The sequence below is a fragment of the Brienomyrus brachyistius genome, chromosome 22, assembly GCF_023856365.1.
Source record: "Brienomyrus brachyistius isolate T26 chromosome 22, BBRACH_0.4, whole genome shotgun sequence".
NCBI lineage: Eukaryota > Metazoa > Chordata > Actinopteri > Osteoglossiformes > Mormyridae > Brienomyrus > Brienomyrus brachyistius.
In genome coordinates this window covers 2,423,870-2,449,178 of record NC_064554.1, presented here as the reverse complement: position 1 = coordinate 2,449,178, position 25,309 = coordinate 2,423,870, and the positions used below count along the sequence as shown (strand labels likewise).

At 46.1% G+C, this 25,309-nt stretch overlaps 4 protein-coding genes and 1 long non-coding RNA gene across 12 annotated transcripts; 3 read left to right on the top strand and 2 right to left on the bottom strand.

Moving 5' to 3' along the window:
* The first annotated feature begins 446 nt into the window (after window positions 1-446).
* LOC125718074 (uncharacterized) lies at window positions 447-8,182 on the top strand. Of its 6 annotated transcripts, none has more exons than XM_048991591.1 (11): window positions 447-734; window positions 1,316-1,393; window positions 2,221-2,253; window positions 2,499-2,585; window positions 3,032-3,129; window positions 3,598-3,728; window positions 3,879-3,935; window positions 4,292-4,372; window positions 5,826-5,924; window positions 6,555-6,611; window positions 7,087-8,182. In XM_048991591.1, the coding sequence occupies exons 1-11, from the start codon at window positions 672-674 to the stop codon at window positions 7,173-7,175; spliced, it is 873 nt and encodes a 290-aa protein (XP_048847548.1). In that variant the 5' UTR covers window positions 447-671; the 3' UTR covers window positions 7,176-8,182. The 6 variants fall into 6 exon arrangements, with proteins under 6 accessions (XP_048847548.1, XP_048847543.1, XP_048847545.1 ...); XM_048991586.1 differs by having other exon boundaries at window positions 450-734; window positions 4,274-4,372; XM_048991588.1 differs by having other exon boundaries at window positions 457-734; window positions 4,286-4,372.
* On the bottom strand, window positions 4,546-5,172 carry LOC125718075 (uncharacterized). Of its 2 annotated transcripts, XR_007384756.1 has the most exons (4): window positions 5,089-5,172; window positions 4,921-5,004; window positions 4,690-4,878; window positions 4,546-4,647 (listed from the first exon to the last, which is right to left on the bottom strand). It is a non-coding gene; the product is annotated as an uncharacterized LOC125718075 (long non-coding RNA). The 2 variants fall into 2 exon arrangements; XR_007384755.1 differs by lacking the exon at window positions 4,921-5,004 and having other exon boundaries at window positions 5,047-5,159.
* On the bottom strand, window positions 7,593-12,846 carry c22h17orf75 (chromosome 22 C17orf75 homolog). Its single transcript, XM_048991583.1, has 10 exons — window positions 12,634-12,846; window positions 11,918-11,992; window positions 11,231-11,356; window positions 10,948-11,061; window positions 10,726-10,783; window positions 10,391-10,510; window positions 10,049-10,113; window positions 9,399-9,538; window positions 9,211-9,314; window positions 7,593-8,857 (listed from the first exon to the last, which is right to left on the bottom strand). Exons 1-10 carry the CDS (start codon window positions 12,762-12,764, stop codon window positions 8,639-8,641), a joined length of 1,152 nt encoding a protein of 383 aa, XP_048847540.1. The 5' UTR covers window positions 12,765-12,846; the 3' UTR covers window positions 7,593-8,638.
* Window positions 12,847-13,240: 394 nt separating this feature from the next.
* Window positions 13,241-17,245, top strand: LOC125718205 (BUB3-interacting and GLEBS motif-containing protein ZNF207-like). Its single transcript, XM_048991867.1, has 10 exons — window positions 13,241-13,397; window positions 13,978-14,104; window positions 14,186-14,324; window positions 14,445-14,627; window positions 14,709-14,784; window positions 14,876-14,946; window positions 15,030-15,196; window positions 15,880-16,122; window positions 16,328-16,466; window positions 16,562-17,245. The coding sequence occupies exons 1-10, from the start codon at window positions 13,357-13,359 to the stop codon at window positions 16,720-16,722; spliced, it is 1,347 nt and encodes a 448-aa protein (XP_048847824.1). The 5' UTR covers window positions 13,241-13,356; the 3' UTR covers window positions 16,723-17,245.
* A 5,012-nt stretch (window positions 17,246-22,257) lies between these two features.
* LOC125718071 (uncharacterized) lies at window positions 22,258-25,251 on the top strand. Of its 2 annotated transcripts, none has more exons than XM_048991581.1 (4): window positions 22,258-22,419; window positions 23,617-23,958; window positions 24,197-24,300; window positions 24,665-25,251. In XM_048991581.1, the coding sequence occupies exons 1-4, from the start codon at window positions 22,371-22,373 to the stop codon at window positions 24,806-24,808; spliced, it is 639 nt and encodes a 212-aa protein (XP_048847538.1). In that variant the 5' UTR covers window positions 22,258-22,370; the 3' UTR covers window positions 24,809-25,251. The 2 variants fall into 2 exon arrangements, with proteins under 2 accessions (XP_048847538.1, XP_048847537.1); XM_048991580.1 differs by having other exon boundaries at window positions 23,602-23,958.
* Window positions 25,252-25,309: the final 58 nt, after the last annotated feature.

Genomic DNA, 25,309 nt, shown 5'->3' with positions numbered 1-25,309 from the left:
ACACACACACACACACACACACACACACACACACACCCCCTGCTCTGGAAAACCACAGCAAAATTTTCACCTAATCTATGGGTATACACCTATGTAAAACACATTTTTTGCAAACTCTTTTGCTCTTCCTGGCTTCTCATTAATGAAGGGGCTTACGGCTCTTCAGTCCTGCTTCTCGGAGCCAGTTATGAACTGTCCTAGCAGTGCACTTCATGTCACGTAATGTTTTCCATTATTTTTCAAGGTCACTTGAGGTCATCCTCATTGTGAGGCTCTGTCAGACAAGTTGATGGTCATCATTAGAAAGTTGCTTCTGCCCTTTACCTGGCTGGTTTTTAGTTATTGCCGGTGTCTCCTGCTTCACCTTCTTTTTGGATACCGTGGTCTTTGAAACTTTGAGCCCGGAATTAGTCTCTCAATTCTTTCCGTACTTTGCATGTGTCTCGTTCTCCATGGCACAAAAACGTGATTGTAGGTGAGAGCAAGTTATCTGGAAGGAATGATGCAGGTGGCTGAAGGCGTTGAATGTAGGAAGTGAGACTTCTGGATAAGGCTGAACAGTTACTGTTTGGAGGCGTCGTTGCCGGGAAAGGAGAAGTGACGCACCTCAAAACGGGGATCGGGGGCACAGCAGCATCCAGTGCGGACGGCTCGGGGAGGCTGCTCTGGAAATGTCGACTGGGGGTCACGAGCTGCTGTTCGAGGGCTTTCTGAGGAAGAGAAGGGATAAGATGGTGAGTCAATTTTTTAATATGGTGACACTTTACTTGAGGGGACACAAGTAACTTATTAACTCAGTTACTGTTGAAGTACAAGTCATGAACAAATAGTTAATGCATGAAATTTTGGAACCGTTATGAATGATTGATTAATGATGAATGAACATGGGAACATGGTATCTAACATGTAGTTTGTGGTTAATTTATACATTAAGTAAGGGCATTCTGCTACATTACTTGTGCCCCTGCAAGTAAAGTGTTACAAAAAAATCTTTCAGTTAAAAAAATTTGCGGGGGGGTTCCTCCTCATGTGTTTTTCTTTAAAACATCTGAAAGATTTCGGGCCATGAACCTGTCCTGCTGTATCAGGGTTTCCTGTCCTCAGGGATCAATTATGGGACTCTTGCCAAAGTCAGATTCCAGTTTGTGCTGGACTTCTCCCATTCCACTGTTCCTGCTCCTTATTCGCCTCCGTCTGTCCAGAAAGCCCCCAAAAACCCAACTGGACCCTGACCCTACTGTGCTACAAATGTGAATTATCTGCTGCTGACAAACCTCCTTGAAACCCTAACGCAAAAGTTTTTCCTTGTCTTTAGAAGCTGAAGTGGGTTACATACTGGTTTCGTCTGGAAAGCATGTGTCTCAGCTTCTATACTAAGAAGAATGAGTATTCCGTAAGTAATTTTATCGGAGTCTGATTGCGTCAGATTGTCCTTATTAGGGATGGTAAGACTCACAGATTCATGTCGGTGTGTAAAAGTTCACGATATAATTGCCGCAGTTAAAAAAAAGTGAGCATTGGACACAATTGGAATGAACACAGGGTGCGTCTTTTCTGACATATTTGAATTGGTAAAATCCGATTTATTACCACGTAATTATTAGTAGAGACCCTATTATTATTTAAAAATGTGCCCAATAAATTATTGACAGTTTTACTGTCTATTTAATTGATTGTCCCTCTCAAACATTTTGCCTGTCTCATCTCCAGTTCTCTACCGCTGTCAAGTGATCTGCCCATTGTTGACCTGCATATCATCACATTCTTTTGCATCGCATCCTGTCGCGCTGAATCAATTACTGTGAAATAAAATCGCATTGGTTCACACGGCCTTGCAATAGGGGTCATATTGTATCATATTGGCAGTCGTTTCATATGTCTCTAACGTGTGGGATCGCCGGCAATGCGTCGAGATGTGTATCGCACTGGCCCCATCCCTAGTACAGATACTTCCTTCAGTAGATTCCCTGCTCATAACTGGGATGCAAAGGAATGTTGGATGGTTGCTAGTTGGACAAAATGTAAAATATCTACCCATCTTACAGGTGTTTATACAAGACAGGGTTCCAGCAAAAACCAAAGCAGTTTCTTAAATTCACTAAGTGAACTGAAAACCTTCTGTCTCTAAATTACCTGCAGCACTGTTAACTTTGAATAGAAGATCTGAATGTAATATTCTATTCAGTGTCTGACTCTCAACTATTTCCTCTGTTTTTTTAGATACATCTCAAGGGCCAGTATGACTTGTGTGGAGTGAGTCACCCTTTAAAAAATTATTTTTTCCAAATATACTGTAAGAAAGTCAAGGCTCGATTATTGGGAGCTGACTTTATGACTGAACCGTCATTCCTGGGAGACACGAGTGTATTTCATGTTAATATATTAATATTTAAAAATATGTATGAAAGCATTGGATATTTTTCGTGTACGCCTTGTACACATGCACGAGAACACGCTGATGGGCTCATGCTGAAAGTCTTATTTTTTGTTGACCTCAGGTGAAATCTGTGCGTGAAGTAGACAGGAATGACAACAAGCATTATGTTTTTGAAATCGGCTTGAAAAACGGGAAGAAGAAACTGCTGGTGAGACCCCCCCCAGCCGAGCACCGACGCTGACTGACACAAACTCTGTGAGGTGCTTTGAGGATGTGGACCATCTCTGAAATATTCTCTCTTCCACTAATGAATGATATTCATTGTTTCTTACTGTTGCTTTTTTAATACCACACAAGGAACTGGGAGCAGCGTCTTTTGACTGTAGTGATTGTTTGAAGGGGCATGGGCATTCATGTGTGGCAAAGTGAAGGTTGATGGGCATTATGTAGGAGTTCCTGCACGTCTGTGGTTATGTTTCAGCGGTTTCTAACGAATGATTATGTTGTTTGGATGCCTATTGGCCAGAATAAAGTTGAAGATTCTGCTGTATCTGTACTGAGAGTTGCTCTGAAGAAAAGGTGAGGTTGTTTGCTCTGAGCAGCCCTTGTGTGGCTGAGTGACCAGGTGTGACAGTGCTTGTTCCCTGGATGCAGGCGGCAGACTCGGCGTACTTGAGGCAGTGCTGGATGGACTGTCTGTGGAGGGCCATACACCTTTCACCCTATTGCTCCCCAGACCCAGCTTTCGCCTGGTAACCCAGCCTTGCTTTCACCATCTCTTTGGAATGAGGTTATAGGTTTGAGTCCCATTCGTGGGAAGCATTCTAACCGTATGTTTCTGCATGGTGTTCTGCTTTATAAGCTGTAAATTTAAAGATTTGCTAATTAAGTAGCTTATGAAAAAATGTCTTGGAGTGGCTCGGTGGGTTAGGAGGCTTATGATCGGAAGGTCACTGGTTCAAATCCCATAGTTAGTTGAGTGATTTCACTGTTGGGCCCTTGAGCAAAGCACTTAACCCCAGTTACTCCTGGGATGGGCTGACTCTGCTTTTTGAACTGGATAAAACCCATTTGTTTGGACAGAACACATTAAAAATGTGATGTGAAATTTTTTGCTTTTTGCCAACCCGGCAATTTGATTATGTGATGACTTGGCTTAATTGGTGTCAAATTGTATGTAATGCTGTATGAACCTGTTACTATATAGTGTTGCTCCTTAGGTGGGGAGGGGGAGAGGTAAAACGGGCCCCCCGGACTACAAGCTCTCGTCACAGTACAGGACAACTAATAGACAATCACTCCACTTTCGGACAGTGGGACTCGATGGGAACCAGCAAAAGACACACACTGGGTATGAAGAACACACCCGTGCAAAACATGTTTTCTTAATTAGTTATACTTTCAACTGCCTGGGGGGGGGAGGGGAGAAACTGTACACTAATTATATATATATATTTTTATTTATCCTGCTAACTCCACATGTTGCCCCCGTCATCAGAAGTGATGCACCATGACAACAAGTTGAAATTCTGTGGCCAGGAGGAAGGAGAACGATCATGTGAGCGAAACAATTCTTATCATGAAACTGTAGCACCAGAGACAAGTAAGCAGAGTATGACATAGATTTCAGCTAATACTGAGAGAAATGAAGCTGGTCGACAGCAGAATAAGATGCTTGAGCCTTTTATGATTTCTGTGTGTTTAGATGGCAGCAGTGATTCTAGCCGAAATTGAACCTGTTTTTAGGTGGAGAAAAATCCTGGCAGGTTTAATAATTTCAGGACATGAATGACAGTAGTTTGCAAGCACATCCGGAAAAATACAGATGACAGTCCAGGCCTGGCTGCCTAATCTCTCCCAAGTGTGTGGTACTTGATACAGGCTGGACATTTACAGGTCTATCTTCAGCTTCAGGTGTCTACGAAAGCACTTACTGTAAGCCGAACTATGAAGAGGCAGTAGAAAGCAACTACGACACGCCGTTATGCAGAACCGGTATGCGCTTGTCTCGTCCTCTCTCTGCCGTGGGCTTTCTCGTGTGATTTCTCCCTAATTCTCCACATTGTGTCACAGGGAAGAAGTGTCTGAATGCTTGGCGCAGGGTTTAAGTATAAAAAGGGTGTAAATAAAGAGACCAGCTCCGCCTCCTTATGCCCAAATTGCACCATGATGGAGTGCAGCTCCGTCTCCTTATGCCCAAATCGCACCATGCTGGAGTGCAGCTCCGCCTCCTTATGCCCAAATCGCACCATGCTGGAGTGCAGCTCCGCCTCCTTATGCCCAAATCGCACCATGATGCAGTGCAGCTCCACCTCCTTATGCCCAAATCGCACCTTGCCGGAGTGCAGCTCCGCCTACTTATGCCCAAATCGCACCATGCTGGAGTGCAGCTCCGCCTCCTTATGCCCAAATTGCACCATGATGGAGTGCAGCTCCGCCTCCTTATGCCCAAATTCCACCTTGCTGGAGTGCAGCTCCGCCTCCTTATGCCCAAATCCCACCTTGCTGGAGTGCAGCTCCGCCCCCTTATGCCCAAATCGCACCATGCTGGAGTGCAGCTCCGCCTCCTTATGCCCAAATCGCACCATGATGGAGTGCAGCTCCACCTCCTTATGCCCAAATCCCACCTTGCTGGAGTGCAGCTCCAACTCCTTATGCCCAAATCACACCATGCTGGAGTGCAGCTCCGCCTCCTTATGCCCAAATCGCACCATGCTGGAGTGCAGCTCCGCCTCCTTATGCCCAAATCGCACCATGATGGAGTGCAGCTCCGCCTCCTTATGCCCAAATCCCACCTTGCTGGAGTGCAGCTCTGCCTCCTTATGCTCAAATCGCACCATTCCGGAGTGCAGCTTCAACGTTAACTTTGTTTTCTCGGTCTCCCAAAATTTAGTAAAAGATTCAAGTGAAGGGTTTAATAAAAGGTCAGTTTTGTGCTAAAATCATGTTTTCTTTCATCAGCTTTAATGTTAACTTTCATTAGTTGCTCAAGATTTCTCAAGAAGATGAGATCTTCCTACATGCGTCTTGATTTCTGTCCCATGTTTTTGTGTTTTTACATTTGCTTACTGTACTGCTGCCAAAACTTCAATTACTAGCTAGATTCTGTTAGAGGTAAGATGTGTGTAAGAAGCAATCCATGAATAACCTGATATTATAATGAATTTTCATAGAGACATTACTTATTAATAATCATGGACATTGCCAGTAGTGATGTGCCATTTTGATGCATGTTTAAGATTTATTTACGTTATGTTCCGGTGGCCATATGGTCCATGTAAGGGAGGACACTTTGAGCTAGGACAGGATTTGTAAACTACCATTTCAATATAAAGCATCTGGATTTCACTTAAGTGCTGAGTTCTTGCATCCTGATAACCCTTCATGTACGTTTGCCTTCTCTTGTATTTTTACGAGCTCACCAAGCTGACCTGTGGTTTCTCTGCAGACACGAAGGGCGATGTTGTCACCGCCGAGGAGGACGAGTCGGCAGAAGCCATCTATGACGTCCCAATATCTTACAGGAAGGTGACCAGCTTCTGGTCAGGTGGGACTTCTTCTGACAACATGCACGGTGGAGCAGAAGGGCAGGCTGGCTCTCCATTCATACAGGAATGGCTCTCAGAGCAGGGGGCTGCTGAGTGGAGTTTAGGCCTAGTGAGTCTGGGCTGTAGCACCATCAACCTCAACCAGTGTTTATATAGTTTGGATTTTATACTGAACAAAAATATAAACACAACACTTTCGGGTTTTTTTGCATTTTGTATGAGCTGAACTCAGAGATCTGAAACATTTTCTACATACACAAAAGACCCATTGCTCTCAAATATTGTTCACAAATCTGTCTAAATCTGTGTTAGTGAGCACTTCTCCTTTACCGAGATAATCCGTCCCACCTCACAGGTGTGGCATATGAAGGTGCTGATTTGACAGCATGAATATCGCACAGATGTGCCTTAGACTGCCCACAATAAAAGGCCACTCTGAAATGTGCAGTTTGATCACACAGCACAATGCCACAGATGTCGCCTGAACCGATTGCTGGACACTGCTGATTTCATTTGGAGAGTATAGCAAAAATGCAGTTGTTACCCCCAGACCAGCTTATACACTGACCTTTTCCTCTCATTTTGTTTTTCTCTCCTCGTACCAACTTTACGATGCCTACAATCCACAGAGAGCATTTACGACGTCCCAAAGCCTCGGCTGTGGACCATGTCTGCACAGAGCCTTGGTAAGATAATAGACACTTCCGTACATGACTCATGTGACTTTCTTCCCACTCCTAGAAAAATGATGAACAGATACAACTGCAAAGTGTATATTAGCAGATTACTCAACCTGCTTGGAAGCAAATGTTGTTTCATACTACTAATATATGCAGTTATTACTGTAAAATGTAAACTGCTTTTGGCTGTAAACAATGCCAGCCTCATGGGACTTTAACTTGCACAAAAAGGTTCTGAGGACAGATTGGAAAGGGACTGGTTCAGGGAGATAACCAGTCAGATTGTAGAGGAGGCGGGACCAAGATGTCTAATTGGTTGGACCCTCCTCATACAATCTGATTGGTTATCTTTCATTTTTTATTCTGCTGTCAGAACATTTTTGTTCAACATAAAACTCCCGTGAGCTAATGGCAGGCACTTTAAAATCCCCACATCCTGGGAAGACTGACCTGTACCTGCTGGGTATGGCTTTTGTTGCAGATGACATCTGTGACGAGGAAAGGTCACCACAAGACACCTTCCTGTATGATCAAGTGGTTGGGGACAGAAGAAGATATTCAGATTCCTGACTGGCAGAAAGAGGACACTGATCAGATCAGGTTGGGGAGGACTGGGGGAATAGCAGATCAGCTCAAACCCTAAATGAGAATAGTCCAGTGTTTTAGTTATATCAGAATATAACCTTCAAGGTTTTAATTAGCGTGTCCAAATAATTATGGGGCTGAATTACAGGGGAATCAGCACCATTTAATACCCCATAAAACCTTTATGATCTATGCTGATGATCTGAAATATTAGTTATTGGCTGTAACTTGGTTTTTTTTGAAAAACACTTTATTTGGGTGTGTTTCTTATGCTGCAAGACATCTTATCTTTCTTTTTGAGCGCCAGGGTTCCAGATACATTGCATATATCCTCTCCAAGGAGCACAGTGACACATTTAAAATACCTGGATCGGTTTGAAGAATAAAACAAGACCAGAGACAGATGGTTAATTTTTATTACTGTTCCTTCATGAGTGACAAGGCGACACAAACGAACGGGAAGCAGAGGAGGTGCGGAGGGCACGCTGGGGGCTTTGTGCTGCTGTTGGAGATTCTGCGTCTCCCCCCCAAGAACATGTCACAGGGCTTCACATCTAAACATTCCCCACTAGTGGAGGAGAGCCACATGTAAATTAAATCACCACAGGGAAGACAAATCACGCCAAATTAAATGCTGTAAACGTAAACCTTTCAGTAATCGTGAAACTGTGGGTTTTTATACGGTTCCTGCTCCTATAATATACAACAGCTTCATTATTCCTTCAGAGAGAAAACTGTAGTGCACAGGACTTCCTGTAAATAAAGTACAAGCATTTCACAGCCAGATCTGTACAGCATGTGTGCAACATTTATATACAACGATAAATCACAACTGAATACAAGCAAGCCAAGGAATCCCTGCCACAGGGATCACATTACATGTGCCCTCACAGGTGTGTCTGTGTGTGTATATTTCAAGTACAATATACCTTTGTCTATAGATTTCATATTAAGGGATGATTTGCTACAATACAGATATTTTACACGTGAAAGGTTGTGTTGTCACATTTATTTTGCACACAAAACCAAGAAAGTTAATAATGATAAAAATCAGAATAATGCCCCCCTGAGGAACTATTGCCCAGGACCATGTGAAGTCGATCAGTCTTTATATGCGATTTGGCGAACTGCAGTAAAATGGAACGTTGTAACTTAGTGACAGAATGTTCCGGTTTCTGGTGGACTGGGCCAACCTGTCTGTGCAGAAGCATTTTTACCAAGAGCAAGAGACGCCTGGGCTGCCTCTCTTTTTGCTGCGGAACACGGTTACATGCTGTAGTGAGAGTCACCATCTTGTCAGTGTCAGATTAATTTAGATTACACACACGGCAATCTCTTCAACCTTAAATACACAAATAAATATATACATATTTTACTGAGATATTGTGGGGAATGCAGCAGTTCCCCGGTGCTGGGATGTGCCGATAAAATGTGCTTCCCCTGGCCGCTCAGTAGGGGGCGCCCTGTGCCTGCTCGCACAGGAACTCCTCCAGCACGCGAATGATGTCACAGGCCTCGGGCAGGCCGCTGTGCTCGGCACGTGCGTTGCGCAGCAGCACGTCCCCGTTGCCGCAGGCCTGCAGGAATAGACAGCAGCGGAACAGGGCGTAGTGGCTCATCTCAGCCTGGCGGATGAATCGCTTCAGGTTGTTCATGTCCTGGATGGCCTGCAGGTGGCGACAGTGCATGAAGCAGGGGGTATTGAACTCTCAGGCTCACATCAAACGTATAAAACCTCTTTTTATATATATATATATATATATATATATATATATATATATATATATATATATATATGTATGTTCACTGCTTAGATGTGTTTAGCTGGGAGTCTTGCAGGTTGGTTTCCAAGCAGGTGATGCCATCTATTCAAATGACAGTCGATTTTGAATTATGAATTGACTCTGAATAATGAATTGAGGCTTCTGACGCCACATGAGACTTCTCTTCTCCGGCACGTGAAGCCACAGCTCTACTCGCCGCACCAGTCTATCCAGTAAGGCTGCCGGCCGACACGCACCTTCAGCTTGAAGTTCTCCAGGATCTGTCGCAGCAGGAAGGGGTTGCTGCGCTCCGCCGCATTCAGGAACGCCTGGATCCAGTCGTCGCAGAAGCGGTTGCTGACTGCGGAGGAAATGAGAGGCTGGTCGGACGGGTGCTTAGAGACGCGCCGCTGACGGGAGCAGCGATCGGGGGGACGGGGGTCACCTGCGTTGGTGAAAAGAGGGGGGGTGCGAGAGCAGTCTACCAGCAGGTTGGACCGCAGCTCCGCCGGGGCGGCCTTGCAGAGGGAGGCAGTGGTGGCCTCTTCTGGGGCCAGGCCCTGCAGACTGGCTGCCTTGATGAACCTGCAGTGGGGTTGGGGGGGGTGGTGTTTAAAAGGTACTGAAGCTTTCCTGCCCCTATAATTTCACATGGACTCTAACACATTCATAGGTCTCTGGCTCCCCCTGCTGTCTTATAGTTGTATGCTGACCCTTCCTCCAGCTACTGCTATTCGGGGGGTGGGTGGGGGGGGCACAACAAGGGCCTTAAAAAATTTGGAACATGAATCCTGTGTGTGTGTTTGTAACTATTACTTTGTGAGGACCATATTTCTCCACAAAGTGATAAAGCAAGTAACTTTTTTTCCTTGGGACATTTTTCATTCCTCACAAGTATAACCTTAATTATACTCTGTGTATAATCTGTGACTGCGGTTGAAAACTTAAAATGTCGAAAGTCTTATTTTGTTTGGTTACTTATGGTTAAGGTCATCATAGCTGGGATTAGGGTTTTGCTCATAAAAATGGACAGTCCCCACAAAGATATGAATAGAAACGTATGGGTGTGTGTGAGACGGTGGCATCTTCTCTCACCTGGTGATGTCCGCCTTGGTTCTCTCGTCCGCATCTATGACATCCACGTTTGTGTGACTCAGTGCCTTCAACATTGAGAGACCCAGACCAGGCCTGTTAAGCACCACACTGCACCAAGTGTGCTGACCGACAGCGGCTCCCCTTACGATCACAGGCACAGTGACAACCCACTTGATATGTGACAAGTGACAGCAGACTATTGTTCCAGATTAACAACAGATGACAGCAAGGCGGGCAACAGGAAATTAATCATGTAATGTCATAGAATGTGGAGGCCAGTCTGCCGCTTTCTGATTGGCTCCACATGTTGCATGTGGGCCGACGAGGTCAAAGGTCACTCACGGCATGGAGCAGATAGGCCACCTCCCCCTGCATCAGCTGCACCACCCTGTGAATGTGCATGACGGACTCCTCATACCAGCGGCTGAGGTAGGGCCTGATCTCCGTCTCCAGATTCTGCAGCTGGGAAATTGACGTGAAACCTGGTGACATGAATCCCATATGATGGTACAGCTGCACAGCTCTGAGACACGCTATCATATGCTATCAGTGCAGGGTTACTACCATTTTTTTTATGGTGTGGGGAATGGCATTGTTCACAAGGGTGTGGTGCATGAATCATTAAAAAGGAGACAAGATCTCCATGGTTTGACCTTCCGGGACACCGGAGCACCTACCTCAGAGCTCAGGTTGCTTTGTAGCCCTTGCACATACTTGTCCAGCTCTAGTCTGAATGTGCACTCAGTTAAGGTCACAGGAAGTACCAGCAGAACCTCACTTTACCATCAACGTTCTGTCTACAGCGTGTCTTGTCTGATTTCAATGCACAAACTGCTATAGACTTACTGACCATCGGTTCTGTTTTGTGTGTCCAAAGCTGTCACTCTGAGAAAGGATATAAATTAAGGCCCTTCTCGCACCCCCCCAGCAAGCAGACCACGTAGCCGTCGCCGTCCTGCCCCTCGCCTTGCTCCAGGAGGCAGCAGTAACAGCCCACCGCCTCCTCCGGCACACTGAACCCCCCCCCCCACAAAACAACACCCAATGAACAAAAGCCGCTTGCTCAGGTCTCAGAGCCTCTCTGCTGCTTCCTGAGCAGGGCTCTCAAAGATGACTTAGCAAGAATATTCAGAGCTAAAGCCACAGTGTATGAGGTGTTATGGCGACAGCGGCAGATGTCACCTGAGCTCCACTGTGGCAATGTTGCCCATCCCTCCGAGAAGGGCGCCCTTGCTCAGCCGCCTGGAGATATAGCTGCGTAGCTCAGGCTCAGCTTCTGAAGGCAAACTGGTATCCACAAGGGAGAGACTGGGGTGCCCAGAGCCAGCGGCGAAGGGGCAGGTGCATGAACAAGGGCAAATTCAGCAAGTCAAGCGGGGCGTACATGAACAACAGCCATAAGCACAGAATGTATGCTAATAATATATTGCTACATTTTTATTTGTGTATTGCACTGTCAGCAAAAGCGTCAAGTCCTGGTACAATTTTGTTCCCCAAGGTACAAACAACATTAATGTCCCCCCAATGGTACAAAAATATTCATCAGAGTCAATTTCTGTACCTTAAAACGTACATTTATCTAATTTATCTATACCCAAGTTACAATTCCCAGACCCATGAGGGTAAAACCCCAGTGACAAGTGATTGTTTCTGACAGTGTGGGGAACAAGGCAACCCCCCCACCTCAAATAAATGTATACTTATTAGTTTCAATGGTATGTTCTCATTCGTTTTCATTAAGATAAGACCCCCTAGTGAAGACTTAACCCCCTTTTCATAAATCTCTAGTGACGCTCGTGCGCAGCATGATTACTAGTCATTGTCGTAATGCAGCATAATGTACCGACAACTGCGATCATCGATCTCTACCTGCCGTCATCCTGGCTCGTCGTGGACTCTGTCCTTCGGTGGCTCTTGGTCTCGTTCTCTTCTGCCGACTCCGATCTAAACGGCACATTTCACGTAAATTCAGTTATATGGGTCATTTGCTAGTAAAACATTGTCATACTCCAGTAACTTAGTGCAGTGTCACAATATTGCAAATTAAAGGTAAATTAATTATAATTGGATGCCCAGCTGTCCAGAGTGTACGTCAGCCGTGTGCCCTATGCTGCCTGGGAAAGGATATGGTGCCCTTATGCCCTTATGGTGCCTTAGCTAGATCCAAGGTAGAAGATGGACGGATAGATATATAAAACCAAATAAGCTTATTAGTTATCCACGCCGATCTGGATATCTTTTATTGCTAGCAACATTTATACAAATAATATACAATACAATTTAAATACTAATTTGTATTCAATTCGAACGAAACGCTCGGATCAAAAGAGCGGATTTGAGAGCTACTTTTTCAAAGGTACACAATTGTCACTGATATAATTGTTGCACAGAAAGTTTACATTTCAAGCTAATAACCAAAGACGTATCGACACCGATGGATGAGTGATATTTCCATCATTAATGACAACATCACCTCTTTGAAGGCATCATTCATAATATTTCTAACTTGTCAACCATGTTTATATTCAGCTGCAATTTATGCAAGTGGTTCCGTTATCGTATAGTAAAATAAAAACTGTCGATACCTTGTGGTTTCATAAAAATAGACGGCATAATAACAGTTTATTTGTTGTGATATTTCTTCATTGTCAAAATCCGTTTCCTTTTCTTCCACGTCGATTGAGTCTTGAAAAGAAGACGTCTGCGAAGTAAACATTTTTGTCAGTGAAGAATAATTACTGTATTGTAGTTACTGCTCAGAGACGTTAACTGGCGACGTATGATCATCTGTGCCCTCTGTGGTCCGTCTCCTAAAACATCCGTGTTCAACACACCTTATCTTACATTGATTCCGCACTTCCAAATGATTTCAAGGCGTTCACTGGATCCAGAACAGATTCAGTAGAATATACAGCATTTTAATAATAATTATGATAACATTTTCTAGTACTTATTAACAGCGTAGGAAACTCGTCACCAGTTTTACGTGCGATGTAGGTATTAAACATGATTTATATTATTATTATTATTAGTATTTTATTATTATTATTATTATCAACAACTATATCAACTATGTGTATAGTTGTCTTTTAATGCATTTGTCATATGAGAAACACATAGGGAAAAAAATTGCCTTTGGTTCTGCTCATGCGTGAAGCCCTCTTGCGCGGAGTGCATTGTGGGTAAGCCCGGCATCCGTTGTGTCATTAGCTTCCAGTTAACTATACGCCATCTTCTGTGGTGGTCGACTCATTTTTATATTTATACCTTCTTATTTCCCCTCTTTTAAAGAGCGTTAACCAAGAAACATGGGACGCAAAAAGAAGAAGCAGATGAAGCCGTGGTGCTGGTATCCTTTGTTTATAAGCTGTGTATAGCTGGCAATGCTATACCATGTTTAGTAGGTACTGTTTGTTAGGCCAGATGGGCGCCTTATGGGGACAGCGAGGTGGCTAAATTTCACAGGTATTTGTTTAGGTGTACTAAAATTTAAAGGGAATTTCGACAGCTTCTTGTGTACTTGTAACCTATGCATTTATAAACTGTTCAGAAAATGGTGTACATGATTTCTCCCATTGAATGGGATAGCGATGTGCTAGCTGATTAACGTCGTAATTAATTGCCTTCTCTAGACGTTAACTAAAGTTTACACGCATTTTTTATTTAATTGTGGTACGTTTTCTTTTTGTGTGTTTCACATCACCCGTTTTGAGTAAGATGTTTATGAAACGAAAGATGTAATGTTTCTGGTGTATCACGCAATTTCGTCCTAGAAATTACAGGCGCTGTATGTTCGGAGTACAAGGTGCTTTTCAGCAGCTCGTCTGACTCCAGATTATAGTTAAAGCAATCACTGCAGTCACGTGGGGTGTAAATATACAATATGATTTTATCCGCGCATATTTTTAACCTTAATTTGGAGCAATAAGGTACTGCAACCGGGATTTCGACGATGAGAAGATTCTTATCCAACACCAAAAGGCAAAGCATTTCAAATGTCACATATGCCACAAGAAGCTATATACGGGACCTGGTTTAGCCATCCACTGTATGCAGGTACGGTAACTCCATCTGCTGTGTGGCTTGTTGTTTTTCCTGCTGATATTTGTGAGGCTGATCATGTACGCCGGTACACAGGTCCATAAGGAAACCATAGATGGGGTCCCTAATGCAATACCGGGGAGGACAGACATCGAACTGGAGATCTATGGCATGGAAGGAATTCCAGAGAAGGATATGGAGGAGCGAAGACGTGTGCTGGAACAAAAAACTCAAGGTATCTGTGGTTCCACAGGTGTCCCCTGACAGGGCTGACTCCGAATCGGGGCTGGACGTTGGCTCCCTTCCGTCTGTGTTAGAACTCTCCTTTAAAAGGATGCCATGCCCTGTTTTGCAGCGGAGAGTCAGAAGAAGAAGCAGAACAACCAGGACGACTCGGACGATTATGAGGACGACGAGCCCGGGCCCTCATTCCAGACGCCTGTCACGCAGCCCCAACCCAGCTACATACCCCCAATGACCCAGCCGGGGGTGTCCCCTGTCCACGGCGCCCCAGGCATGCATCCCGGGGGCTATGCAGGTACGGAATCATTTATCGCTTCATTCTTCATATGTGTGCCTGTAAAAGCTAAGTAACCCTCTTGCCCTGCATGCTCTGCAGCTATGCCTCCCCTGATGCCAGGCGTGCCACCCATGATGCCAGGAATGCCCCCTGTAATGCCAGGCATGCCTCCCGGGTAGGTCTTCTGCTGTGGTATGCACAGGCTGGGGGGGGGGTGCCTTTATCTTGCTGGTGTATTACATAGTCTGGTCTTTCTGAATCTTAAGAATGATGCATATGGGTGGTCTGATGCACCATGGACCTGGGATGCCCCCGATGATGCCAGGCATGCTGCCAGGTGAGTCGTCCTTGTTCTCAGTCGGCCTGTTTGATCTCCATGTTTGTAGTTCTCTCTTCATGTGGCCTCTTCTCCCCGCACAGGTATGCCGCCTCCCATGGACCACAGGGCAGCAAATCGCCATATGGCCCCCGGGCCCCCTGTCACAGCTCAGGGCATGCTCAGTAGGCCTGCTGGGCCTGTAGCCACGACGACAACAGCCCCACCTGCCGTCACAAAGCCGCTGTTCCCCAGTGCAGGACAAGTACAGGTATGTAATATGAGCTTGTGCTCCCTGAATGTGGCCTCACACTCGCGTTGGCTCGGTTGCCTGGGGTGCAGATTATGTCTGCTTTGTGTGACAGTGTTTGAACATGTTTGATAGTTTTGTCAGACAGAGGTGCTGGTCGTACACTTGGCGTCAGGATAGTTTCTTGGCATATGAGCCACGAAGTCTTGGGGGATGAAATGTATCCCTTGCCTCGTTGCGTGTGGTCGGCACGTGCCAATCAGTCGGGCTGCATGTGGGGTCTCACATTCCAGCTGCAGGCTGTCTGTCAGCACCTGCTAAGACATCGTTTCTCTGCACAGCCCAAGTAGGCGGGAAACTCAGTTTTGTGATCTGAGCAAGAGCTCCCCTAGTGGCACGAGCCTGTGATGCGCAAATATTGCTCTGTCAAGTAGCAGGTTTTCCTGTAGGAAACACTTCTATAAACATGTGGCGTCTGTATCCCCTGCTGCATCTGCGTGCTTTTCCCTTGATGTTTTCACACTGTTATCCTGTAGGGGGCGACACACACGACCTTGTTCGAAATTTGCGCGTACAGAATAGCCCCAGATATACAGATTAGTGTGTGTCACTGTAGCAGTGCAAGGGCGCCATTCTGCTCTGGAGCAGCATTTGGGTGGCAAATTCAATTGGCTGGCTCATCCTGTGCCCCTCCCCCTTCTCAGGCGCAGCAGGCGGCGTCGGCCCCGGTCGGCACAGACTTCAAGCCCCTGGGCATGGGCGCAGTCGCGACGTCCGCCGACCCGCCGAAAGCCACCTTCCCAGCGTACTCGCAGTCCAGCCCCTCGGCCGCTAATGCCGGTAGCACAGTGTCCAAGCCGCCAGCCACTGTGACAAGTAAGCCTGCCACCCTCACTACCACGAGTGCAACCAGTAAGTTGATCCACCCTGATGAGGATATCTCACTGGTAAGTTTCACACGGCCTTATTCGCCTTACATTTTACCCTTTAACAGTAAGTAATGTACCTGTAATGTCAGTGCCTAGTGAATAATCCTGATGTTTCATTCACTTAATAAACTGCCCCCCCACATCCCTTCAGTCTTCCAGTATTTCACTTTGTGATCCTGCTAGTATCTTAGCATCTGTCTGTTTTTGGTTCTGTCCCCGGTAGGAGGAGATGCGGGCCCAGCTGCCTAGGTACCAACGTAACATCCCTAGGCCGGGCCCGGCACACATGGCGGCCCCGCCGGTGGCGCAGATGGGGGCCATGATGCCCCCTCAGCAGCCCGGAATGAGGCCCCCTATCCATGGTACGTGATCACCATCCTTGTCTCTCCCTTCTGCTATTTCTAATCCGCGCCAGGCCGGGATGCTGCTATGTGACGTTTTGCCCTCTTCGTTGCAGGTCAGTATGGAGCTCCACCCCAAGGGATACCGGGTTATCTGCCAGGTGGGATGCCCCCATATGGGCAGGGCCCCCCGATGGTCCCCCCTTATCAGGGAGGACCACCAAGACCACCAATGGCCATGCACCCCCCTGTAATGTCTCAGGGAGGGCGATACTGACGCCTAGGTTTGGAGACCTCAACTTTGTTTTTTTCCCCTTAGCTTGTGTTTTTTTAATTACCAGACAGTAACGGCCTGTTCATCAGTCCACGTCATCGGGATAGAAACATGGAATCACACCGCAGGTCTTGTTTTGCTTGATGGTTTTTATTTCAACAAGCACAGTGTCAGTTTTTATATATGAATCACTTCCCTGTGTTTTTTTTTCATTAGTTTTTTTTTTTTTTAAAGAGTTAAGGTGTAGTAAATATGGTTCGTGATGTTTCTGAAGGCATCGGCCCGGCCCTTATCCAGGTAAACCTGAGCGTGGTTCTCCAGAAATAGCGAGGCCTTCGCAACACCTTGCGTGTTGCTGGGTTCCGCGCCCCGGCCTGGTCCGGGCTACTGAACACCGTCCTCCGTGCTGTATCCTTGAAACACAGGCTCACCTCATTTAGCTTTGCTCGTTACAGGCTTAAAATGGCTTGTGAATTTTTTCTGAATGGTTGTAAAAATTTATTGTAATAAAATTTTGTTAATCTTGGGCCTTTTTTTTCTTTGCCTTGCATCACCGAGGTTTGTACACTCAGGCCATTTACAGGTTTGCAAAACATGAAGACATTGTTTTCTTACTGAAATTGAATAGTTTGAGGCACAGCAATATGTATGAAATCTACTTTTGTTGGAGTTGGACAGTTGCTGTCATCAACATACCAGTTCAAAAGTTAGATGGGTTATTTGTGCTATTCTTTACACTTTATAATAATTATCAAGACAACAACACTAAAATAAGTATATATGGAATTACACACTGACCAATGAAGTTTTTTTTTTTTAAATGTTGGGGGTTTATGTCTCTGTGGTTTGGGACTCGGAAGGTTGCTGGTTCAAATCCCTGGGTCGGCAGAGTGATCCCTCCATTGGGCCCTTGATTGAGGCCCTTAACACCAGTTGCTCCAGGGACTGGCTGCCCCTACTGTCCTCTCTACGCCAGTTCCATGAGGAGGCCTCCTGGGAGGCTTTTCCATTGGTCCTGAAGGAGGTCCCACATATAAGCTGCTTTTCTTCCTCTCTAGTCATCCATCCATCATTTTCTTAAACTGCTTGTCTTATTCAGGGTCACAGGGGGTCTTGGGAGCTATGGGCACAAGGCAGGGAACAACCCAGGAAGGGGTGGCTTTGACAGGTATGAGGGATGCTCTGGACAGCACGGCGCTCGCTCATAGCCCCGGGAAGTGAGACAAAAGGGCTTCTACAGAAGCTTTCTGCCAAGACTTGGCAGTTCATGCATCGCTAGTAAAATTGCTTGCATGGCCTTGTTCAGGTTTAAGTGGTGATCCTGGTAACTGGTGTCAAGCGCATTTACACGCCGCCTGCTTCCTCTCTCGGTTGCGCCTGTCAGTGGCCACGGCGGACCATCTGTTTCCAATTCTTGCTGTCTCCTGCGTCCTCTTTCACAACAACCACCTGCATGTGCTTCCTCACGACACCCATAAACCTCCAGAGCAGGGTGATGAGTGGCTCAGTGGCTTTTGTGCCCTTGATCAGAAAGTCGCCAGTTTGAGCCGGGGCCTTGGCAAATCAGTCACATGTCCATGGGCCCTTAACCCCCAACTCCAAGGGCCCCACATGTTGGCTGACCCTTTGCTGTGACCCCCAAGCTATGGAGAGCAAGATGGGGCAGGTGGAGAGGAAAATTCCAATGTTGCTGTACTTGTGAAAATGGCAAACAAAGGATTTATTCTCCTCTTAGACCCTCTTTCACACATGCACATGCTCTCTCATCACACCCATAAACCTCCTCTTAGACCCTCCTCTTTCACACCTGCACATGCTCTCTCATCACACCCATAAACCTCCTCTTAGACCCTCCTCTTTCACACCTGCACATGCTCTCTCATCACACCCATAAACCTCCTCTTAGACCCTCCTCTTTCACACCTGCACATCCTCTCTCATCACACCCATAAACCTCCTCTTAGACCCTCCTCTTTCACACCTGCACATGCTCTCTCATCACACCCATAAACCTCCTCTTAGACCCTCCTCTTTCACACCTGCACATCCTCTCTCATCACACCCATAAACCTCCTCTTAGACCTTCCTCTTTTTCTCTTGCCTGGCAGCTCTATCATCAGCATCCTTCTCCCCACATACCCAGCATCTCTCCTCTGTATGTCCAAACCAGCACAATCTTGCCTCTCTGTCTCCAAACCGTCCAACTTGAGCTGTCCCTCTAACATTCTCTTTCCTAATCCTGTCCATCCTCATCACTCCCAATGCAAATTTTAACATCTTTAACTCTGCCACCTGCAGTTCTGCCTCCTGTCTTTTCAACAATGCCACCGTCCCCCACTACCATCTTGTAAACCAGGGGTCTCCAACTGCTCCAACTGCTGCAGGGGTCAGCCACATCTGCTCTCACACCAGGAATAGAAGTTCATCAGAAGCCGGGTAGGACAGAAAACCTACTGGATAGTAGCTCTCCAGGACCGGAGTTGGAGACCCCTGCTCTAGATCATATCTCCACCTCTCCAGGGTCTCCCCCCTGCTCCCTACTCTCAGTACAGAACACAATGTCATCTGCAAACATCATAGTCCACAGGGACTCCTGTCTGATCTCGTCTGTCAGCCTGTCCATCACTATACCAAACAACAAAAGGCTCAGAATGGCCCTTAATGTAAGCTCACCTCCACCTTGAACACATCTGTCACTCCTAACTCAGTCACCACAGTCACACTGCTCTCATACATATCCTGTACCACTCTTACATACTCTCCTGCCACATCATGTAACTCCTTCTGACCTTCTCTATGCTTCTCCATCAACACCCTCAACACTCTCCCTTTCCCAGCATGAACCCATACTGCTGCTCACTAGTCATCACCTCTCTCCTTAACCTAGCTTCCACTCCTATTTCCCATATCCTCATGCTCTGGATGATCACCTTCACATCACCCTTACTCTTGGAAATTGGTAGCAGTACACTTCTCCACTTCTCAGGCGTCCTGCCAGCCAGCTGGGGCAGCCACCCAGTGCCTGCCTGCCTGCACCCTACCTTACACGCGGTCCACACAGCATAAATTCGCAGCACACATTCTCTTATTTTCGCAGAAGACGGAAGCAGATTCATCAAGTTCGGGGAGCCAAATAAAATTCGCACGCCAATAAAAAGAACCTTTGACGCGTTTGTAAAGTATGACAATCATGAAAAAAGACTGCTCTTCAAATACACATTTTAAGTAACCTGAAATACATGCATAGACAATTACAAATACATTTTTATTTCACTTTTCCAAAATTGACGAATCGGCCATCACCACACACCTGCAAAGATATGTAAACATCGGTGCGAGGATGCGTTTGTCACCAGTTAAGAGCACCACTACATAAACCATATTACATAAGCGTTTAGAAAAGGGGCTATTCAAATCACGGGCCGAGCACTGCTGATCTCCCAGCCTTCCTTCTTCCTTTACCGGTGAGCTGGGCATGAAGCCGCTGTGCCCAATTATAATCAGTAATTATTAACTAGAACTGAAAACACGGCGTGGATTTGGAATCAAAGGCCATATCTGAAGAGCTCTGGTTTATAAGATGGATGTAGCCTAAATAGCTGGGGAGGCCAATCATACCCAGAAAGGGCCGCTGTGTGTGCAGGCTTTCGCTGCGACTCCCTAATTAGCTTACTAATTAGAGGACTGATTGGCTAAAGAGTCCTGACACCTGGGTGTGAACAGCTGACCTAAAGGTTATCCCAAAAACCTGGACACACACGGATCCTTTGTGGATAAGATTGGCCACCCCCGCTATATAGGGAATAAGCCTACCTTCATGGATGTTTCTGCTCTGGATGTCTCAACATTGTCCCTCACTTGCTACCCCACCATGAAAAATATTTTGCAATACTGCCATCTTGTGGCAAATCTATATATTTAGTTCTGATCACGGGGTGGCAGACTCCATCTATCTAGTTACTATTGATCCTTGTCAGGCTTGTGGGAGACTCAGTCCAATAAATGATGCGGCAGGCTAGTCCATTTTGGCGAAATTTCATTACAGTAACTCAGAATCATACTCAGTAGTCTGTATGGCCCCCACGTGGTTGCATGCCTGACAATGTCGGGGCATGGTCCTAATGAGACCACGGATGGTGTCCTGGGGGATCTCCTCTCAGATCTGGACCAGGGTATCACTGAGCTTCTGGACAGTCTGAGGTGCAACCTGGTGGCATTGGATGGATGAAGCATAATATCCCAGAGGTGTTGTATTGGATTTAGGTCAGGTGAGCGTGGGGGGCAGTCAATGGTATCAATTCCTTTATCCTCCAGGAACTGCCTACATGCTCTTGCCACATGAGGCCGGGCATTATCGTGCACCTGGAGGAACCCAGGACCCACTGCACCAGCATAGGGTCTGACAATGGGTCCAAGGATTTCATTCTGATACCTAATAGCAGTCGAGGTGCCGTTGTCTGGCTTGTAGAGGTCTGTGCGTCCCTCCATGGATATGCCTCCCCAGACCATCACAGACCCACCACCAAACCAGTCATGCTGAACAATGCTGCAGGCAGCATAACGTTCTCCATGGCTTCTCCAGATCCTTTCACGTCTGTCACATGTGCTCAGGGTGAACCTGCTCTCATCTGTCAAAAGCACATGGTGCCAGTGGCAGACCTGCAAATTCTGGTATTCTATGGCAAATGCCAATCGAGCTCCATGGTGCTGGGCAGTGAGCACAGGGCCCACTAGAGGACGTTGGGCCCTCAAGCCACCCTCATGAAGTCTATCTCTGACCAAACAATCAGAAACATTCATACCAGTGGCCTGCTGGAGGTCATTTTGTAGGGCTCCAGCAGTGTTCATCCACAAAGGAGCAGATACCGGTCCTGCTGATGGGTTAAGGAACTTCTATGGCCCTGTCCAGCTCTACTTGAGTATCTGTCTGTCCTCCATGCCCTTGAGACTGTGCTGGGAGACACTGCAAACCTTCTGGCAATGGTACGTATTGATGTGCCATCCTGGAGGAGTTGGACTACCTGTGCAACCTCTGTAGGGTCCAGGTATCGCCTCATGCTACCAGTAGTGACACTGACCGTCGCCAAATGCAAAACTAGTGAAAAAACCGCCAGAAAAGATGAGGAGGGAAAAATGCCAGTGGCCTCCACCTGCTAACCCATTCCTGTTTTGGGGGTCGTCTCATTGTTGCCCCTCTAGTTCACCTGTTGATAATTTCATTAACATCAAAGCAGCTGAACTGATTAACAACCCCCTCCACTACTTAACTGACCAGATCAATATCCCAGATGTTTGACTTTATGCTATACTCTAATTAAAAAGTGTTCCTTAAATTTTTTTGAGCAGTATATATATATATATATATTACCATAAGATTTCTTGCGTGAGAGTCAGAAACAATACAAAGGTTCCACTAATTTCAGTAGAGGTAAAACAATCAGATGGGAAACCACCTACCCTGGCGGTAAGAGGGGTGTCTGTGCCGCCCACTGAGTGACTGAGTATAAAACCGCACCAAAAACCGAGCTAGATGCCGTGCATCAGCGCTTCCTGCATGGGAGAAGATCGCAGGCATACCGCCGCCTGCCTGGAAGTTCGGGCTCCTATCTGCAATACATGCTTCTTATTAATTATAAATAATTCATTTGAAAATGATGTTACACTTTGCTGAGTGGATATTTCTCATAACGCCTATTTTGGGTAAGTTTTTTTTCTCGTTGATGTGAAACCAAAGCTTAAGTATCATTTTTGCAAATAGTAACAAAATATCTCTAAAATACATTATCTTCTGTGGCATTCTCAGATACGCTAAGAAATTAAATTAATGGAATATCCTACTTTTTCACGTGTTGATGGTGTACATCGTTATTCATGTCTGATTAAGATAAGCGCTTTCCATGTTTCTAGATTGCAGGGCACCCTTGAAAGGAAAATGTTACTAAAATTGAATAAGAAATTTTAAAATGAATGTAAATACGCCCCCTGCATGTTCTCCCCGTCTTGTGCATTCTTCCTCTGAGTACTTAAATTGTCTCCAGCAATGCAGTTACATACACTGAGGTGAATTACCCACTGTGTGCCCTGCAATAGACTGACATTCCATCCAGGCTGCTTAATTTGGATCAAGGGTCTCTGCAAACGTCTCCTACCAGTGACGGTTCTAGACCATTTCAACTAGGGTGGGGGCAGCTGCTCTGTTAGGGGGATCAGATACATTTAACTTTAATGTCTTTAAGGTATGACTTACACTATATTGCCAGCATTAAGAAGCAAAAGACCATTTTGAAAAGTTATTTATGCAATGCTCTGCAGTCACATTTTACAATTTTCCCAAATATGTCACTCACTCTAATTTCTTGTTTAGACTGTCTTGCTTCCACAGACTTGATTATTGTTTTTTGTACCACTTCATAATCAGGCTCCCCTTTTGCAACTTGCAAATGGTAGTAACTCATTAATAAAAAGGAAACTGTGTTATAACTTTATCAATAGACAATTTTAAACTTAAATTTTAATTTACAAAGTGTCACAGCCTAATTAATAACCCGATTATAAAGCATTCATAAGCCCTTTATAAGGGTAGCTGTATTGTAAAGTGGCACCATTTCTTGCTGTTGTTAACTTCGCTTTTCACCGAGGCGAGTCGACCACCCGGCGCTAAGTCTGCTACGAAAATGTGCTTACGTTTGTGTTTCGCCTGTTCTCAGTGCACAACATTTTAGTCCACGTATATAAATGTAAATAATGACAGTAATAATAATACATTTATATCAAATGCAAATAGTATATATATTTAGTGGGGTGGGGGCACAGGGGGGGTCATGCATGTTGTCAAAGGGGCACTGCCCTCCACCCATGTATAAGGTATATCTCTTCTAATAGGCATGTCATGTTTAGGCTCCGGAGCTGTGATTTACATCCAGAGGCTGGAAGGCCAGTCGGTGGACATTCACTGTGAGTCTGAACAGTTGGGGTCCGCTGCCATGGGCTTGAACTTGAAGCACAAGTTCCCCCACCCCGAGAGGCACGTGGCCTGCATCTCAATCGACGGCAACACGTCTGAGACCCCCCAGTACCTGGGCCGCGTGAAAGCCCACGGGGGGCCTGGTCCAGGCCCGGTCCATATCACCGTGTCCCAGCTGCGTCACGCAGATACCGGGGTCTATTTCTGCGAGTTCAACCACTCGGGTGTGACTGTGCTTGGGACCACAGAAGTCTTCGTCTCCGTGGAGGTGACAGGTGGGCGGTGTATGAGGATAGATAGGTGTAGAGGTTTCAAGGTGACACCTATCTAGAGGGCTGGGCTTGAGATTCGCAGTAAAATTTTTTTACTTGGTTGTGGTGCTGGTTTCACATCACACCTCCAGCAAACGATCCCGCAACAGACTAGTTGCATTATTTATGGAAATGATCTGTGACTGTGAAAGCCTGTGAAATGTCGTGTGTGAATCTCACGGCACGTTGGTTTTCTCGACAGAAGCCCACTGCCTCTGCTGGCGCTATCCTCTACTGCTGCACATCATTTGTGGGGCAGCGCTCTTCTTCCTCCTCACCGCCATGGGGTCTGGACTCACGAAGTTTGTGAGTATGCAGCCGTTTCACTCTGCAGTACTGATACCTGGGCACTCCTGCACTGCTCAAGAGGCCCGGTCTTGGAAAATTATGTTTGCATGCTCGTGATGTCAACGGCAGCATGTTTGATTGTTCAATCAAAATATGCTCATGGAAACTCCCAGAGGTGGATCGTTCAGGTCCAGAAAGTAAAAATCCAGACCAAGATTTTGATTCAGCCAACCAGTTGAGTATAAGGAGTCACAGTCACAGAGTACTCAGCTGGTTGGTTGGAATGAAATTTTGGCCTGGACCTGAACTATCGACCTCTGGAAACTCCAGCAGTAGCTGGAATGTGCATGATAAATGTGCATGATAAATTGTGCTTTTTTAGGGTAAAAGGTGCTTCTGCAGCTGCTGCAGCCAGCAAGTGGAGGCTCCCGTCTACGAGGATATGACTGCGATTCACAAGCGGAGCGTCAGTCGTGCTCCAAATAGCCACGGAACCCAAGAGGCGGGAACTCATCCCACTGTTTAAGCCCGACTGGAATCCTAGTGTTATGTAGCCGAACCTCCGCTGCTTCCTCTCTGAGGACATGGATGACTGCATGAGCCACGTAACGGCTGACATGAGCAGGCTGGATCAGGCTCCTCATTCTCTTTGGGGAGGCGGCTTTAATGTACAGGAAACTGCTGACTGTTTGAGTGACTGCTGCGTGGTCCAGGGTCACAGAGGCCCGACTCCCCTTAGACAGCATGCTGTGTGTTAGCAGTTAGCACGCTAATTGACTAGGTCATCTGCATCTGTGTCCAGAAACAGTCTTATATACTGCAGTCATTTTTATTAGGAGCTAGCATCGCGTCAAGTTCTACAGAATAGCTAGATTGTTTTATTACTGACTTTTGGCTATTTCTGTGTCTTTTCAGTCTTTCACTGATAGTGCAATGAACTACTAGCTACAATAAAATCACCCGAACTTTTGTCAGCCTCGACTTTCCGATGCTTTGCAGCCAACGTCAAAGGTGAAACTGGCGGAAA